Raw genomic sequence first — 19,481 nt, 5'->3', positions numbered from 1 at the left:
GTCTCCATGCACGCTGCTAGTACTCATTAAAGACCAAACACGTGAGAGTGATGAGTTGCACCATCAGTCGGGGCGCTGGTTGCAGTGGCACAGGCGTCCCGTCCCGCACCTCTCTGGGGACACACCCATGTGCACAGGGGCCATCTGACTCACCACCACAACGAAAGTACACACCACACACAATTTGTGCACCCGGAAAATGTTAAATCATGATTAATGAATATGTAATAGAAGAAACATCTGGGTAACCCATGGCTTGCAGCTAACCATAAAGAAGTGAGAAACAAAGATCTCTACATGTAAGTTCTGCTCTCGTTCCTCCAGATCCCTGGAGTGCAGCAGATCCAGTTCTCTTGATGAGGTTCCGGAATTCCTCATTCTGAATCAGAACACGTCGTTTGGAATGGGGAGGAGATTACTGCAATACTGAACACTCAGGTCAAAAGATGGTGGTGGGAAGATGGGAACACCCATGGGCGAGTGAGAGGGGAGCGTATGCAGAACTTGCAGATTTGGGTTTGAATCAGAATCAGATTGTTTTGGTCATGATAAAGAACCAGACTGGAGCTGATCTGGAGCCATTTTTTGGGGCTGTTTTTCATTAGTTTGTTTATTGGAGATTGTTTTCAGAGTACTTTATTTCTTTTTGTTTTCCTCCATGTTGTGTATCATTTTTTGAGTTATGAGTTTGAGGGCGGGAATTAATTGGGGGTGGGGGGCGTGAACATGAGAAGCAAAGTTGAAATGTCTGTCTGGGGAATTGGTGACCTCTTTGAAGCAATATAAACAGTTGTTGAACGTTGACTTCTGCACTCTGAACTCCATTGTGAACAATTGTGAGTGGAATTACGTTATTTAAGATTAGATTCATGTAACTCTTTTATAATTTCTGTAAAGTTATTTTGTCAGTCCTTTTAATAAAAATGTTAGCGTGATGCCAGTCTCCATTTATATTTTTCCCTGTTCACCCACGATTGCGTGGCCAAGCACGTCTCCAACACCATCATTTAGTTGGCTGACAACACAACAGTGATCACCGACAACAAAAGCCTATAGGGAGTGTAGGAGTAAAATGAGACACATGGATGGCATGTGGAGGCATAGGACAGCTGAACATTGAAGTGGCAGACCACATGACGAGAAGAGACACATAGTCTGCTGATTCCACTAAAAGCACACATACCAGACAAATAGGCGCCTAAAACAATTGGACACACTAGACTTATAGTCTACCCATTCCACTAAAAGCACACATACCAGAGAAATATGCCTAAGGCAACTGGACACTAATGATAGAAGAGACACATAGTCTGCCAATTCCAATAAGGACACATACCAGAGAACATGCTGGGGCACTGAGTTAAATACAGGGTTGAGTCATAGGCCTATAGGAGAGATGGACATATATTATTTTTAAGACAAGCACGGGTCTGGCCACTATTATAATTTAACTGAAAGCAGATAATGGGCGTTAGTAGGCGTGAACAAGCAGGAAGCCTGAACTAAAAAGATAATAATGGCAGGAAGAATTAGGGGAAGTATGCTTATTTGCATATGGGGTGGACCCATATGCTATTTGTGTATAAATGTTGGAGCCGGGGCTGGGAAGCGGTGTGTGTTCCGCGGGACATTCCGGCTTGCTATACAAATTGTATTAAAAAGTCTATTTGATTTCACAAGTTCTTACAAGTGTTATATTTCTGAGACGATGTTCCACGACAGGAGGAGGTCAGAGACCTGGCAGTGTTGTGCCAGGACAACAACTTCTCCCTTAATGTGAGCAAGACAAAGGAGCTGATTGTGGACTATAGGAAAGGAGGGCCGAACAGGCCCCCATTAACATCGACGGGGCTGAAGTAGGACGGGTCGAGAGTTTCAAGTTCCTTGGTGTCCACATCACCAACAAACTATCATGGTCCAAACACACCAAGACAGTTGTGAAGAGGGCACGACAAAACCTTTTCCCCCTCAGGAGACGGAAATTATTTGGCATGGGTCCCCAGATCCTCCAAAAGTTCCACAGCTGCACCATCGAGAACAACCTGACCTGTTGCATCACCGCCTGGTATGGAAACTGCTCGGCATCTGATTGTAAGGCGCTACCGAGGGTAGTGCATAGTACCCCGTACATCACTGGGGCCAAGTTTCCTGAAATTCAGGACATAGTGGGGAGAACAAGTATTTGATCCACTGCCGATTTTGCAGGTTTTCCTACTTACAAAGCATGTAGAGGTCTGTAATTTTTATCATAGGTACACTTCAACTGTGAGAGATGGAATCTAAAACAAAAATCCAGAAAATCACATTGTATGATTTTTAAGTAATTAATTTGCATTTTATTGCATGACATAATGGTGTCTTTGTAGTCCGTGATTGTCTGTAGACCCTGCCACATATGTCTTGTGTCTGAGCCGTTGAATTGCGACTTCACGTTGTATCTGTACAGACTTACGGAGGGAATAACTACCCTGTTTGTATTCAGACATATTCCCAATCACCTTGCCATGGTTAAATGCGGTGGTTCGCACTTTCCGTTTTGTGCGAATGCTGCCATCTATCGACGGATTCTGGTTTGGGTAGGTTTTAATAGTCACAGTGGGTACAATCTCCTATACACTTCCTGATGATCTCAATCACCGTATGTGTGTATTCGTCTATGTTCTCAGAAGCTAGCTGGAACATATCCCAGTCCACGTGATCAAAACAATCTTAAAGATGTACTTCTCCTTAATGCAACCGCTGTGTCAGATTTCAAAAAAGCTTTACGGAAAAAGCACACCATGCAATAATCTGAGTACAGCGCTCAGGCACCAAAACAAGCCATACAGATACCCGCCATGTTGTGGAGTCAACAGAAGTCAGAAATAGCATTATAAATATTTACTTACCTTTGATGATCTTTATCGGAATGCACTCCCAGGAATCCCAGTTCCACAATAAATGTTTGTTTTGTTCAATAAAGTCCATCATTTATGTCCAAATACCACCTTTTTGTTCGTGCGTTTAGTTCACAAATCCAAATTCAAGAGGCGCAGGCACTTAGTCCAGATGAAAAGTCAAAAAAGTTATATTACAGTTTAGGATGTTTTTAGCATAGATCTTCAATAATGATTTTTTCTCAGGTTTTTGCCTGCCATATGAGTTCTGTTATACTCACAGACATCATTCAAACAGTTCTAGAAACTTCAGTGTTTTCTATCCAAATCTACTAATAATATGCATATCTTAGCTTCTGGGCCTGAGTAGCAGGCAGTTTACTCTGGGCACCTTATTCATCCAAGCTACTCAATACTGCCCCCCAGCCATAAAAAGTTAAAGCATGGATTCTGATTGGTCAGACCAGTAGACCTTAGCACGTGTACTTCCTGTTTGAGTTTCTGCCTATCGGAAGGGAGGAGCAAAATGGAGTCATAATCAGATTTTCCAAAGGGAGGTGGGGAGGGCCTTGTAGACATTTAGAAAAGTTGAGTAGCAGTGGTCCAATGTTTTTCCAGTGCGAGTACTACAGTCAATGTGTTGGTAGAACTTCGGTAGCATTTTCCTCAAATTTCCTTTGTTAAAATCCCCAGCTACAATAAATGCGTTCTCAGGATATGTGGTTTCCAGTGTAGTTCATTGAGGGCCGTCGTGGTATCAGCTTGAGGGGGAATATACACGTCTGTGACAATAACTGAAGAGAATTCTCTTGAGAGGTAACACGGTTGGCATTTGATTGTGAGGTATTCCCAGTCGGGTGAACAAAACGACTTGAGTTTCTGTATGTTATCACAATCACACGATTAGTAGTTAATCATGAAACATACACCCCTGCTTTTCTTCTTCCAGGAGAGTTCTTTATTCCTATCTACAGGATGTACTGAGAACCCAGCGGCTGTATGGACAGGGACAGTATATCTTGAGAGAGCCATGTTTTCGTGAAACAGAGTATGTTACAATCAAATCCAAAATATATACACTGCTCAAAAAAATAAAGGGAACACTTAAACAACACAATGTAACTCCAAGTCAATCACACTTCTGTGAAATCAAACTGTCCACTTAGGAAGCAACACTGATTGACAATAAATTTAACATGCTGTTGTGCAAATGGAATAGACAACAGGTGGAAATTATAGGCAATTAGCAAGACACCCCCAATAAAGGAGTGGTTCTGCAGGTGGTGACCACAGACCACTTCTCAGTTCCTATGCTTCCTGGCTGATGTTTTGGTCACTTTTGAATGCTGGCGGTGCTTTCACTCTAGTGGTAGCATGAAACGGAGTCTACAACCCACACAAGTGGCTCAGGTAGTGCAGCTCATCCAGGATGGCACATCAATGCGAGCTGTGGCAAGAAGGTTTGCTGTGTCTGTCAGCGTAGTGTCCAGAGCATGGAGGCGCTACCAGGAGACAGGACAGTACATCAGGAGACGTGGAGGAGGCCGTAGGAGGGCAACAACCCAGCAGCAGGACCGCTAACTCCGCCTTAGTGCTCCTCCTGCTCCTCCTTGCACAGCCAGAGCCCTGCAAAATGACCTCCAGCAGGCCACAAATGTGCATGTGTCTGCTCAAACGGTCAGAAACAGACTCCATGAGGGTGGTATGAGGGCACGACGTCCACAGGTGGGGGTTGTGCTTACAGCCCAACACCGTGCAGGACGTTTGGCATTTGCCAGAGAACACCAAGATTGGCAAATTCGCCACTGGCGCCCTGTGCTCTTCACAGATGAAAGCAGGTTCACACTGAGCACATGTGACAGACGTGACAGTCTGGAGACGCCGTGGAGAACGTTCTGCTGCCTGCAACATCCTCCAGCATGACCGGTTTGGCGGTGGGTCAGTCATGTTGTGGGGTGGCATTTCTTTGGGGACCACACAGCCCTCCATGTGCTCGCCAGAGGTAGCCTGACTGCCATTAGGTACCGATATGAGATCCTCAGACCCCTTGTGAGACCATATGCTGGTGCGGTTGGCCCTGGGTTCCTCCTAATGCAAGACAGTGCTAGACCTCATGTGGCTGGAGTGTGTCAGCAGTTCCTGCAAGAGGAAGGCATTGATGCTATGGACTGGCCCGCCCGTTCCCCAGACCTGAATCCAATTGAGCACATCTGGGACATCATGTCTCGCTCCATCCACCAACGCCACGTTGCACCGCAGACTGTCCAGGAGTTGGCGGATGCTTTAGTCCAGGTCTGGGAGGAGATCCCTCAGGAGACCATCCGCCACCTCATCAGGAGCATGCCCAGGCGTTGTAGGGAGGTCATACAGGCACGTGGAGGCCACACACACTACCGAGCCTCATTTTGACTTGTTTTAAGGACATTACATCAAAGTTGGATCAGCCTGTAGTGTGGTTTTCCACTTTAATTTTGAGTGTTACTCCAAATCCAGACCTCCATGGGTTGATAAATTTGATTTCCATTGATAATTTTTGTGTGATTTTGTTGTCAGCACATTCAACTATGTAAAGAAAAAAGTATTTAATAAGAATATTTCATTCATTCAGATCTAGGATGTGTTATTTTAGTGTTCCCTTTATTTTTTTGAGCAGTGTATATATATTAATGTCACATGCGCAAAATACAACAGGTGTAGACCTTACTGTGAAATGCTTACTTACAAGCCCTTAACCAACAATGCAGTTCAATAAATAGAGTTAAGAAAATATTTACTAAATAACCAAAGTGAGAAAAATATATATATATACACATGTATATATATATATATATATATATTATACAAATTACATAACAATAACGAGGCTATATACAGGGGTACTGGTACTGAGTCAATGTGTGGGCGTACAGGTTAGTCAAGGTCATTTGTAAAGTGACTATACATATATAATAAACAGCGATTAGCAGCAGTGTAAAACAAAGGGGGGTCAATGTAAATAGTCTGATGTCGCTCTGGAAGGAGAACCTTGGAAGTGGTGGATGGTGTGCACACCTGAGTCGGACGAGAATTCCACTCTAAATAACTCTTCTCCGCCGGTGGTGTTTTGGAGCAGCCTCTGGAATAAGTTCACTTCCCTGCGGGGTACGAACAAAGGATCCAATTCGGGAAAGCCTTATTCCTGGTTGTAATCAATCAATCAAATGTATTTATAAAGCCCTTTTTACATCAGCCGATGTCACAAAGTGCTATACAGAAACCCAGCCTAAAACCCCAAACAGCAAGCAATGCAGATGTAGAATCGCAGTGGCTAGGAAGAACTCACTAGACAGGCAGGAACCTAGGAAGAAACCTAGAGAGGAACCAGGCTCTGAGGGGTGGCCAGTCCTCTTCTGGCTGTGCCAGGTGGAGATTATAACAGTACATGGCCAAGATGTTCAAACGTTCATAGATGACCAGCAGGGTCAAATAATAATAATGACAGTGGTTGTAGAGTGTGCAACAGGTCAGCACCTCAGGAGTAAGTGTCAGTTGGCTTTTCATAGCCGATCATTCAGAGTTAGAGACAGCAGGTGCGGTAGAGAGAGCGAGTTGTAAACAGCAGGTCCAGGACAAGGTAGCACGTCCGGTAAACAGGTCAGGGTTCCATAGCCGCAGGCAGAACAGTTGAAACTGGAGCAGCAGCAGGTGGACTGGGGACAGCAGGTGGACTGGGGACAGCAAGGAGTCATCAGGCCAGGTAGTCCTGAGCCATGGTCCTAGGGCTCAGGTCCTCCAACAGAATAGAGAAAAGAGAGAAAGAGAGAGAGAGTTAGAGGGAGCATACTTAAATTCACACAGGACACTGGATAAGACAGGAGAAATACTCCAGATATAACAGACTGATCCTAGCCCCCCGACACAAACTATTGCAGCATAAATGCTGGAGGCTGAGACGGGAGGGGTTGGGAGACACTGTGGCCCCGTCCGACGATACCCCCAGACAGGGCCAACCAGGCAAGATATATCCCCACCCACTTTGCCAAAGCACAGCCCCAACACCACTAGAAGGATATCTTCAAACCACCAACTTACTACTCTTTGACAAGGCCGAGTATAGCCCACGAAGATCTCCCCCACGGCACGAACCCGAGGGGAGCGCCAACCTGGACAGGAAGATCACGTCAGTGACTCAACCCACTCAAGTGACGCACTCCTCCTAGGGACGGCATGGAAGAGCACCAGTAAGCCAGTGACTCAGCCCCTGTAATAGGGTTAGAGGCAGAGAATGCCAGTGGAGAGAGGGGAACCGGCCAGGCAGAGACAGCAAGGGCGGTTCGTCGCTTCAGTGCCTTTCCGTTCACCTTCACACCCCTGGGCCAGACTACACTCAATCATTGGACCTACTGAAGATATGAGTCTGTAATAAAGACTTAAAGGTTGAGACCGAGTCTTCGTCTCTCACATGGGTAGGCAGACCGTTCCATAAAAATGGAGCTCTATAGGAGAAAGCCCTGCCTCCAGCTGTTTGCTTAGAAATTCTAGGGACTGTAAGGAGGCCTGCGTCTTGTGACCGTAGCGTACGTGTAGGTATGTATGGCAGGACCAAATCAGAAAGATAGGTAGGAGCAAGCCCATTTAATACTTTGTAGGTTAGCAGTAAAACCTTGAAATCAGCCCTAACCTTAACAGAAAGCCAGTGTAGAGAGGCTAGCACTGGAGTAATATGATCAAATTTTTATATTCTAGCAGCCGTGTTAAGCACTAACTGAAGTTTATTTAGTGCTTTATCCGGATAGCCAGAAATTAGAGCAATCTAGAAGTGACTAAAGAATGCATCATTTTTGGACAGAAAGTTTCAGATTTTTGCAATGTTACGTAGATGGAAAAAAACTGTCCTTGAAATATTCTTGATATGTTCGTCAAAAGAGAGATCAGGGTCCAGAGTAACGCCGAGGTCCTTCACAGTTTAATTTGAGACAACTGTACAACCATCAAGATTAATTGTCAGATCCAACAGAAGATCTCTTTGTTTCTTGGGACCTAGAACTAGCATCTCCGTTTGTCCGAGTTTAAAAGTAAAACATTGGCCGCCATCCACTTCTTTCTCTCTGAAACACAGGCTTCCAGGAAGGGCAATTTTGGGGCTTCACCATGTTTCATCAATGTACAGCTGTATATCGTCCGCATAACAGTGAAAGTTAACATTATGTTTCCGAATGACATCCCCAAGAGGTAAAATATATAGTGAGAACATAGTGGTCCTAAAACAGAACCTTGTTTGTCAGAGGACAAACCATCTACAGAGACAAACTGATATTGTTCCGACAGATAAGATCTAAACCAGGCCAGAACTTGTCCTTGTAGACCATTTTGGGTTTCCAATCTCTCCAAAAGAATGTGGTGATCGATGGTATCAAAAGGAGCACTAAGGTCAAGGAGCACTAGGACAGATGCAGAGCCTTGGTCTGACACCATTAAAAGGTAATTTTACCACCTTCACGAGTGCAGTCACAGTGCTATGATAGGGTCTAAACCCAGACTGAAGCGTTTCGTATACATTCTTTGTCTTCAGGAAGGCAGTGAGTTGCTGCGCAACAGCTTTTTCGAAAATGTTTGAGAGGAATGGAAGATTTGATATAGGCCGATAGTTTTTTTATATTTTCTGGGTCAAGGTTTGGCTTTTTCAGAAGAGGCTTTATTACTGCCAATTTTAGTGAGTTTGGTACACATCCGGTGGATAGGGAGGAGTTTGTTATTTTCAACATAGGAGGACCAAGCACAGGAAGCAGCTCTTTCAGTAGTTTAGTTGGAATAGGGTCCAGTATGCAGCTTGAAGGTTTAGAGGCCAAGACTATTTTCATAAATGTGTCAAGAGATAATAGTATTAAAAACATTGAGTGTCTCCCTTGATCCTAGGTCCTGGCAGAGTTGTGCAGACTCAGGACAACTGAGCTTTGGAGGAATACGCAGATTTATAGAGGAGTCCGTCATTTGCTTTCTAATGATCATGATCTTTTCATCAAAGAAGTTCATTTATCACTGCTGAAGTGAACGCCATCCTCTCTTGGGGGAATGCTGCTTTTTAGGTAGCTTTGCGACAATATCAAAAATCAATTTTGGATCGTTCTTATTCTCATTTAAGTTGGAAAAATAGGATGATCGGGCAACAGTGAGTACTGCACGGTACTGTCTTTCCAAGCCAATCGGAAGACTTCCAGTTTGGTGTAGCGCCATTTCCGTTCCAATTTTCTGGAAGCTTGCTTCAGGGCTCAGGCATTTTCTGTGTACCAGGGAGCTAGTTTCTCATGACAAATGTTTTTTTGTTTTTAGGGGTGCGACTGCATCTAGGGTATTATGCAAGGTTACATTTAGTTCCTCAGTTAGGTGGTGAGTTACTGTCGCTCTGATATCCAAATGGTCTTTCCAGCTGTATGTAATAACACCCCAAAGAATGTGCGACTGCACTTGAAGAAACTTTCAAAGTTCTTGAAATGTTCCGCATTGACTGACCTCCATAACTTAACGTAATGATGGACTATTGTTTCCCTTTTTTATTTGAGCTGTTCTTGTCATAAGATGGACTTGGTCTTTTACCACCCCTACCTTGTCACAACACAACTGATTGAGTAAAATGCATTAACTTCTTACAGCTGAGATCCCGTTAACGGGATCGATATGACAACAGCCAGTGAAAGTGCAGGGCGCCAAATTCAAACAACAGAAATCTCGTAATTAAAATTCCTCAAACATACAAGTATTTTACACCATGTTAAAGATAAACTTGTTGTTAATCCCACCACAGTGTCCGATTTCAAAAAAGCTTTACGACGAAAGCACACCATCTGATTAGGTTAGGTCAGTACCTAGTCACAGAAAAACACAGCCATTTTTCCAGCCAAAGAGAGGAGTCACAAAAAGCAGAAAAAGAGATAAAATTAATCACTATCCTTTGATGATCTTCATCAGATGACACTCATAGGACTTCATGTTACACAATACATGTATGTTTTTTTCGATAAAGTTCATATTTATATCCAAAAGTCTCAGGTTACATTGGTGCGTTACGTTCAGTAATGTTTTGCTTCCAAAACATCCAGTGATTTTGCAGAGAGCCACATCAATTTACAGAAATACTCATAATAAACATTGATAAAAGATACAAGTGTCATGCATGGAACTTTAGATAAACTTCTCCTTAATGCAACCGCTGTGTCAGATTTCAAAAAAGCTTTACCATGCTATAATCTGAGTACAGCGCTCAGAGACCAAAACAAGCCATACAGATATCCGCCATGTTGTGGAGTCAACAGAAGTCAGAAATAGCATTATAAATATTTACTTACCTTTGATGATCTTCATCAGAATGCACTCCCAGGAATCCCAGTTCCACAATAAATGTTTGTTTTGTTCGATAAAGTCCATAATTTATGTCCAAATACCTCCTTTTTATTCGCGCCTTTAGTTCACAAATCCAAATTCACGACGCGCAGGCCAGACGAAAAGTCAAAAAATTCCATTACAGTTCGTAGAAACATGTCAAACAATGTATAGGATCAATCTTTAGGATGTTTTTAACATAAATCTTCAATAATGTTTCAACCGGAGAATTCCTTTGTCTTTAGAAATGCAATGGAACGCAGCTACCTCTCACGGGAGCGCGCCTGACTGAGCTCATGGCCTTCTGGCAGACCCCTTACTCAATCAGCTCTTATTCTCTCCTCCTTCACAGTAGAAGCCCGAAACAAGGTTCTAAAGACTGTTGACATCTAGTGGAAGCCTTAGGAAGTGCAATCGGACCAAATTTCCACTGTATGTTGGATAGGCAAAGACTTGAAAACCTACAAACCTCAGATTTCCCACTTCCTGGTTGGATTTTTTCTCAGGTTTTTGCCTGCCATATGAGTTTTGTTATACTCACAGACGTCATTCAAACAGTTTTAGAAACTTCAGAGTGTTTTCTATCCAAATCTACTAATATTATGCAAATCTTAGCTTCTGGGCCTGAGTAGCAGGCAGTTTACTCTGGGCACCTTATTCATCCAAGCTACTCAATACTGCCCCTCATCCATAAGAAGTTTTAAGAAGGAAAGAAATTCCACAAATTAACTTTTAACAAAGCACACCTGTTAAAAAGCACACCTGTTGAAATGCAGTCCAGGTGAATACTTCATGAAGCTGGTTGAGAGAATGCCAAGTGTGCAAAGCTGTCATCAAGGCAAAGGGTGGCAACTTTGAAGAATATAAAATATATTTTTATATTATTAACACTTTTTTGGTTACTACATAATTCCATATGTGTTATTTCATAGTTTTGAAGTCTTCAATATTATTCTCCAATGTAGAAAATAGTAAAAATAAAGAAAAACCCTGGAATGAGTAGGTGTCCAAACTTTTGACTGGTACTGTATATGCTGGTCAATGGAGGGAGACAAGAGGGTCAGGCAGGAAGTTTACTTTCTGTCAAACATATTTTTGTTAAATCTCATGGATTCTATGGCGGGAGGCAAAGGGCAACAGTCTGGTTTCAGTCACTGATAAGGTAGGACAGCCTTGGAGTTGGGAGGAGTGAGGAATTTGGCACGAGGTCAGGTCAGATGAAATAAGAAGGAACAGTCCTATTACACACACAATGACTAAACCAGCGAGAGGAACCAATTAAGTTCCTGACTAGCAACAGAGATATATTGGCTGTTGCCGTGGAAATTCAGTACTGAGAGAGACTTGGTCATTTCTTCAAACAATCATCTTTATTTAATATCGATTAATTATTGCAATGATGAAACCGTCAGCCCAACAGCCTCGACTGTCAGACCGAGCGCTTGAATCATACAGAGAATACCGGTTCTTTATATACCAAACCTGAAACTGCTTCAACCATGGCTTGACTTTCACATCAATGCCTCCAAAATGTTGTTTAGAGTAAAATTACCCCAACATCGATCCTTTCATATGATGCATTACCCAATAAAGCAGCTAACCCAACCCAACTATGGTGTTTAAAGTAGCTCCCAGACCCAGAGCTGTCTATCTACAGTGAATCTAGTCTTTCTTTCTCTCATTAGCTCCGCTTCCTCTGTTATAGTGTCTTCAAGCTCACCCATTATGCAGCTGGACCCCACTTCACGTGAGAACTATGCACCCACCGAGGAGAGGCGTGACGATCTTTATCGCTGCAGGTGTTGTAAGGAGTACTGTGTGTGGACCAGACCAATGCTGTCCCAACACCCCTGCTTGGTATCTTGATGTACACTCAATCTCCAGAATTCTGCCCGTGCCATCGGTTATCCCCTGCTCCTCATGTGCCGCTTCCAAATGGGAATATACACACTGCAACGCATGAGTCATTTCCTGACAACATAGACTCTCCCATTATGGACAGATCTCTAATTTGTGACGTGAATAACAGCCCTCGGGACTCCCATCGGTCTCCCATTTACCAGCTACCAAGCCATGTGGCATGAGGCCTCATAAAATGATATCCCAACAATGCTACTAAAGTAACCCCTGCTACTACTAAAATGGCCCATGACTATAGCCTCAGAATAACTATTGCATGTAATCTGTCAAGTGTTCGTCGGCTGTTAGAAATTGGGAAAGAGATTAATGATGTTGGAATAATATCCAACCTAATAAAACTTTGAGTCACAGGTTTCTTGAAAGTTGACAATAGAGTCTGAAATGCCAACACTATCTCTGCTACTTTCACCATGATCTGGGTATGTGTAATGTTCAATTTAACTTCATAATAGTTCCTATATTGTGCACAGTTAGCGGTCCTCCCTCTCCTACGAGCTATCTCCTGTAACAATATATATAGAGTGGTATCATTCCATCTAACCCATAACACAATAGTCACTACTCCTAATGCACATCTACAGTTATAATCATACTAAAACATTCTCAAATCAATTAGTCAATATACATCAATCCATCCTCTGGAACAATGATCACTCTTATGTTCCACGAAACCTAAAAACATATTGACTTGAAAAGGAAAGAGAAAAAGTACATGTTTAATAATTCACACCAACCTAAGACTGGGGAAAGAACCATCCATCCGCTCCATTCTATGCCCATGTGATGCTGATCTCCATGCCGTCTCTTTCATTTTCATCCTTGGTTGTTATCTCAAGACACAGACTATGAACATTGTATGCAATTAACTGTACCGTATCATCCAGCAATCTACAGTTGAAGTCGGAAGTTTACATACACTTAGGTTGGAGTCATTAAAACTCATTTTTCAACCACTCCACACATTTCTTGTTAACAAACTATAGTTTTGGCAAGTCGGTTAGGACATCTACTTTGTGCATCACACAAGTAATTTTTCAACAATTGTTTACAGACAGATTATTTCACTTATAATTGTCACGTTCCTGACCTGTTTTCTCTTGTTTTGTATGTGTTTATTGGTCAGGGCGTGAGTTTTGGGTGGGCAGTCTATGTTTTCTATTTCTATGTTGGGATTTTGTGTTCGGCCTGGTATGATTCTCAATCAGAGACAGGTGTCTATCGTTGTCCCTGATTGAGAATCATACTAAGGCAGCCTGGGTTTCACTTGTGTTTTGTGGGTGTTTGTTCCTGTGTCAGCGTTTGGGCCACACAGGACTGTTTCGGGTTTGTCACGTTTGTTGTTTTGTATGTTGAAGTGCTTTGTTTTGTCATTAAATAATGAACACTTATCCCTCCGCATCTTGGTCCGATCCATGCTCCTCCTCGTCCGAGGAGGAGAACGACATTGACAGCCGTTACAGAAACACCCACCAAACCAGGTCCAAGCGGATTGGAGAAGGACGGCAAGAACAAAAGCAATGGAGAGAAGAGGAATGGACATGGGAGGAGATCCTGGACGGCAAAGGACCCTGGACTCAGCCAGGGGAATATCGCCGTCCCAAAGCGGAGCTGGAGGCAGCGAAAGCGGAGAGGAGGTTGTATGAGGCTAAAGCAAGGCAGAGCGGCTGGAAGCCCGAGAGGCTCACCCAAAAATTTCTTGGGGGGGGGGGCTAAAGGGGAGTGTGGCGAAGCCGGGTTGGTTACCTGAGCCAACTCCCCGGGCTTACCGTGGAGTGAGAGGGCGTCGTACTGGTCAGACACCGTGTTATGCGGTAAAGCGCACGGTGTCCCCAGTACGCGTGCTTAGCCCAGTGCGGGCTATTCCACCTTGCCGCACTGGGAGGGCTAGGTTGGGCATCGAGCCGGATGTCATGAAGCCGGCCCAACGTATCTGGCCTCCAGTACGTCTCCTCGGGCCGGCGTACATGGCACCAGCCTTACAGGTGGTGTCCCCGGTTCGCCTGCATAGCCCAGTGCGGGCTATTCCACCTCGCCGCACTGGCAGGGCTACGGGGACCATTCAACCTGGTAAGGTTGGGGAGGCTCGGTGCTCAAGAGCGCGTGTCCTCCTTCACGGTCCGGTAGATCCGGCGCCACCTTCCCACCCCAGCCCAGTACCATCAGTGCCGACACCACGCACCAGGCTTCCAGTGCGTTTCCAGAGCCCTGTTCCTCCTCCACGCACTCTCCCTGTGGTGCGTGTCTCCAGCCCAGTGCCTCCAGTTCCGGCACCACGCACCAGGCCTACTGTGCGCCTCAGCAGGTCAGAGTCGGCCGTCTGCCCAACGCCGCCTGCGCTGCTTGCCTGCTCAGCGCTGCCCGAACTGTCTGCCTTCCCAGCGCTGTCTGAACTGTCTGCCTGCCCAGCGCTGCCCGTCTGTCCCGAGCCTTCAGAGCCGTCCAGCCAGGACCAGCCAGAGCCGTCCAGCCAGGACCAGCCAGAGCCGTCCAGCCAGGACCAGCCAGAGCCGTCCAGCCAGGACCTGCCAGAGCCGTCCAGCCAGGACCTGCCAGAGTCCCTCAGCCAGGACCTGCCAGAGTCCCTCAGCCAGGACCTGCCAGAGTCCCTCAGCCAGGACCTGCCAGAGTCCCTCAGCCAGGACCTGCCAGAGTCCCTCAGCCAGGACCTGCCAGAGTCCCTCAGCCAGGACCTGCCAGAGTCCCTCAGCCCGGAGCTGCTGCCCCTTATCCCGGAGCTGCTGCCCCTTATCCCGATGCTGCCCCTTCATTTAGGTGGGTTTAGTTGGAGGGTGGTCATTGGGAGGGGGATACGGAAGCGGGGAGTGACTATGGTGGGGTGGGGACCTCGCCCAGAGCCTGAGCCACCACCGTGGTCAGATGCCCACCCAGACCCTCCCCTAGACTTTGTGCTGGTGCGCCCGGAGTTCGCACCTTAAGGGGGGGGTTATGTCACGTTCCTGACCTGTTTTCTCTTGTTTTGTATGTGTTTATTGGTCAGGGCGTGAGTTTTGGGTGGGCAGTCTATGTTTTCTATTTCTATGTTGGGATTTTGTGTTCGGCCTGGTATGATTCTCAATCAGAGACAGGTGTCTATCGTTGTCCCTGATTGAGAATCATACTAAGGCAGCCTGGGTTTCACTTGTGTTTTGTGGGTGTTTGTTCCTGTGTCAGCGTTTGGGCCACACAGGACTGTTTCGGGTTTGTCACGTTTGTTGTTTTGTATGTTGAAGTGCTTTGTTTTGTCATTAAATAATGAACACTTATCCCTCCGCATCTTGGTCCGATCCATGCTCCTCCTCGTCCGAGGAGGAGAACGACATTGACAGCCGTTACAATAATTCATTGTATCACAATTCCAGTGGGTCAGAAGTTTACATACACTAAGTTGACTGTGCCTTTAAACAGCTTGGAAAATTCCATAAAATTATCTCATGACTTTAGAAGCTTCTGACATCATTTGAGTCAATTGGAGGTGTACCTGTGGATGTATTTCAAGGCCTACATTCAAACTCAGTGCCTCTTTGCTTGACATCATGGGAAAATCAAAAGAAATCAGCCAAGACCTCAGAAAAAAATTGTAGACATCCACAAATCTGGTTCATCCTTGGGATCAATTTCCAAACGCCTGAAGGTACCACGTTCATCTGTACAAACAATAGTACGTAAGTATAAACACCATGGGACTGTCGTGGGCACAGCTGATTTTATACATGTGATCACTCCCTAGTGGTATGATCACCTACGTCAACGTATCTGTGTATCAATAAACTGAGGCTACCTTATAAGGCAACCTAGTACAGAAGCTTCTCTGAATTTTTTAGAATTGTCCACTGTCCCACAAGATCAAAATATAAAAACCAGACAGTGGTTAGTTCTCTTTTTCTAGTTTAGGTCTGACTCAGACCTAGCCTGCAAGCACACTCTCGCAACAGCCAGGGTTTAACCACAAAGACTAACATAGATAGTTTGTTCAACATATAGTGGCAGAGTTTTTAGACACATAGCAACAGTTTCTTATTATAAGGCCTGCAGCAAAACATATGAATCTTAAGGTCCCCTTAATCAATAATGGGGAGGGTCTTTGGGACCCACCCCCCTACAGGACCACGCAGCCGTCATACCGCTCAGGAAGGAGATGCGTTGTGTCTCCTAGAGATGAAAGTACTTTGGTGCGAAAAGTGCAAATCAATCCCAGAACAACAGCAAAGGACCTTGCGAAGATACTGGAGGAAACAGGTACAAAAGTATCTATATCCACAGTAAAACGAGTCCTATATCGACATAACCTGAAAGGCCACTCAGCAAGGAAGAAGCCACTGCTCCAAAACCTCCATAAAAAAGCCAGACTACACATGGAGAAATGTCCTCTGGTCTGATGAAACAAAAATAGAACTGTTTGGCCATAATGACCATCGTTATGTTTGGAGGAAAAAGTTGGAGGCTTGCAAGCCGAAGAACACCATCCCAACTGTAAAGCACGGGGGTGGCAGCATCGTGTTGTGGGGGTGCTTTGCTGCAGGAGGGACTGGTGCACTTCACAAAATAGATGGCATCATGAGGACAGAAAATTATGTGGATATATTGAAGCAACATCTCAAGACATCAGTCAGGAAGTTAAAGCTTGGTCGCAAATGGGTCTTCCAAATGGACAATGACCCCAAACATACTTCCAAAATTGTGGCAAAATGGCTTAAGGACAACAAAGTCAAGGTATTGGTGGCCATCACAAAGCCCTGACCTCAATCTCATAGAAAATTTGTGGGCAGAACTGAAAAAGCATGTGCGAGCAAGGAGGCCAACAAACTTGACTCAGTTACACCAGTTCTGTCAGGAGGGATGGACCAAAATTCTTGAGACATCAGTGTGTGGCAAAACTGCACATTTTAGTGGCCTTTTATTGTCCTCAGCACAAGATGCACATGTGTAATGATCATGCTGTTCAATCAGCTTCATGATATGCCACACCTGTCAGGTGGATGGATTATCTTAGCAAAGGAGAAACGCTCACTAACATAAGCAAATTTGTGCACACAATTTGAGGGGAATAAGCTTTTTTTGCTTATGGAAAACTAAAAAACATGCGCACACACCAATGACTAGCTAGTCACCAGCAGTAGCTAACTTAGCAAGCTAGATTTGACCAACTTATTGTCCTATTCTCCACTTCTTAGTCACTTGCTTATTTATGCCCCTCTCTCAAGAACTATGATAGCTAGTTAGATAGCTAGTTAACCCATACAGCAAATTAGATAGTTAGCAAATCAGTTTGCTATGCTTTCCCGCCTTGTTGCTAGCCAAAGATATTTAGCTATCCACTTCTTCCTGTTGCAAAATTAGCTAGTTAGTTAGCTTGCTAGCTAGCATATGCAATCTAGAGAAAAGTCTAGAGAAAACAAGCGTTTGCAACCTGAACAGATAAAATGTTTTAAATAATATTCTGATAGAAATGTGTATTTACAGTCCCCACTCTTGCTTGTCCTTAACTTCTTGAAAGTTCTCCCTGTGCTGTGTGGCTTCTGAGAACAAGTGGCGCGAATGGCCAATAGACCGCACAGTGGACGGATCATAATACCCATAAAACCTAGCGGTAAAACCCAGTAATGGTTCCAATAGTTTTTTCTCAATTTTTTCGTAGGGGATTTTAGAACTACTTCATATGGGTTTAGTGTAGGCTTACCCTGGCGTGACGTTTTGATAGCCATGTAATTCTCTCTCGGACAAAGCAAGTTTTTTCAACATTTTCGCCTCAATTTACTCTCAAAAATTCGAAACTCTAATTAGCAACAGAGAAGACCTCAGCAAGACTACAAATTCCTGCATGAAACTCCTGCAAGTCATCTCTTGCCGACACGGTCAGCTATCATTCACCAGCGCGATCAGAGACCTTTGTGCCCAATCCATGAATTTTCTCCCCTTTCTCTGTCTTAGCTAGCCACTGCCTACGCAAGTTAGCAGATCAGTAGATCCCAAAACAATTTTTTTTAACTTAGCTTAGATAATTGTTTGTACAATATGTTGCTTTTGGTGTCTATTTCAGACCTTATGGCATTTTTTAAGGATGAGCATAAGAGCATTAAAAGGGAGAAGACCACTATAAGAAGTGCAGCTATAGTGAGGGGAAACTTACCGGTTTGGTCAGTGCCACCATGACAGATAAAGTTTATCCTGTGTCTGTGAGTGTAGCTATTAAGTTAAGTTTAAGCATCTTAGCAAAACAATGTTTTCTATACAGCTGTCAACAATCTACAAGGAAAGAGACACTTAATCAATTATATAATCATTAACCTCATTACCCCTGATACCAGACTTCGATGAGTGATAACTCAGTTCTAGAATGTTATTGATGAGAATGACTTTATTTTTTTTTATTGACATTCAAAATTGACTGTGTAAATATCCAGCCTGTATTGTAGTTTCATAACCAGAGACAAATCTTCAAAGGCACAGTATTTATTTATTCGGAGTGGTACATGCATTCACACAGTCTTGATTTAGAGAATCCGTTCGTTAAGTCTGCGATTTAACTGCAGCCCGTTTTTTCTTATGTCTCCCCTCAGTGCAGTCCATCAACAGCCATAACAATGGCGGTATGTTACAGACAACTGCGTTTTGTGTTTAATTCGATTCATTAAACTTTTTCTGTTTTGGCGCGGGTGGTAAAAAGAGGGGGACCATGTTTTATTGGTTTAAACCACTGACAGATTTAAATGATATGAATGACTATCTCAGTATCATTATTTCAGTATAGCTGGTCTGAGTGAAGGTCAGCCTACATTACAAGGGAATAAGGGACCAATTTCTGCTTCCATGTGTCTGGTTATACACACTTTTGGTTTTGCTGTTGATATGTCAAGTGATTAATCCCAAGTTATCAATTAAAAATTTATGGAAAAACTACACTTGTCCTCATGTGAAAATTACTGTTGATTAAATATTCTACAGCTGTAATGTCATCAATCATATCAAACTTTATTTATATAGAACATTTCTTACAATGAATCCTTCTAACCCCCCCCTCCCCCTTAAAAGAGTTAGATGCACTATTGTAAAGTGGTTGTTCCACTGGATATCATAAGGTGAATGCACCAACTTGTAAGTCGCTCTGGATAAGAGCGTCTGCTAAATGACTTAAATGTAAATGTTAAATGTAATGCATTTCAAGGTGTTCAGTCGTTGGATGGGGTGTTGTCTGAGTGGGAGCACAGATAATGAAGAGCATGGCATCAAGGCATTCAAAATGGCTACAGGGATGGTGTGCAGGAGTCAGGGCTTTGGGTCTGGGATCCTGGGTGCCTCACTGGATGGTCACTAGCACAGTCAGTGTAGTCA

The 19,481-nt window shown here is 44.1% G+C and overlaps 1 protein-coding gene and 1 non-coding gene across 3 annotated transcripts in view; both read left to right on the top strand.

The window, feature by feature from the left end:
- Positions 1-935, top strand: part of LOC120066144 (nuclear transcription factor Y subunit beta) — a 37,514-nt gene extending 36,579 nt beyond the window's left edge. For both annotated transcript variants that reach the window (XM_039017290.1, XM_039017291.1), the window contains exon 7: positions 325-935. In XM_039017290.1, coding sequence (XP_038873218.1) covers positions 325-357 — 33 coding nt within the window. In that variant the 3' untranslated portion in view covers positions 358-935. The remainder of the gene's footprint in view (positions 1-324) is intronic.
- On the top strand, positions 41-154 carry LOC120066882. The gene has a single exon (XR_005478861.1). It is a non-coding gene; the product is annotated as a small nucleolar RNA SNORD67 (small nucleolar RNA).
- Positions 936-19,481: the final 18,546 nt, after the last annotated feature.

Source organism: Salvelinus namaycush, chromosome 21 (genome assembly GCF_016432855.1).
Source record: "Salvelinus namaycush isolate Seneca chromosome 21, SaNama_1.0, whole genome shotgun sequence".
Taxonomy (NCBI): domain Eukaryota; kingdom Metazoa; phylum Chordata; class Actinopteri; order Salmoniformes; family Salmonidae; genus Salvelinus; species Salvelinus namaycush.
The sequence above is the reverse complement of the archived record's forward strand: the minus strand, read 5'-3'. Positions and strand labels throughout refer to the sequence as shown.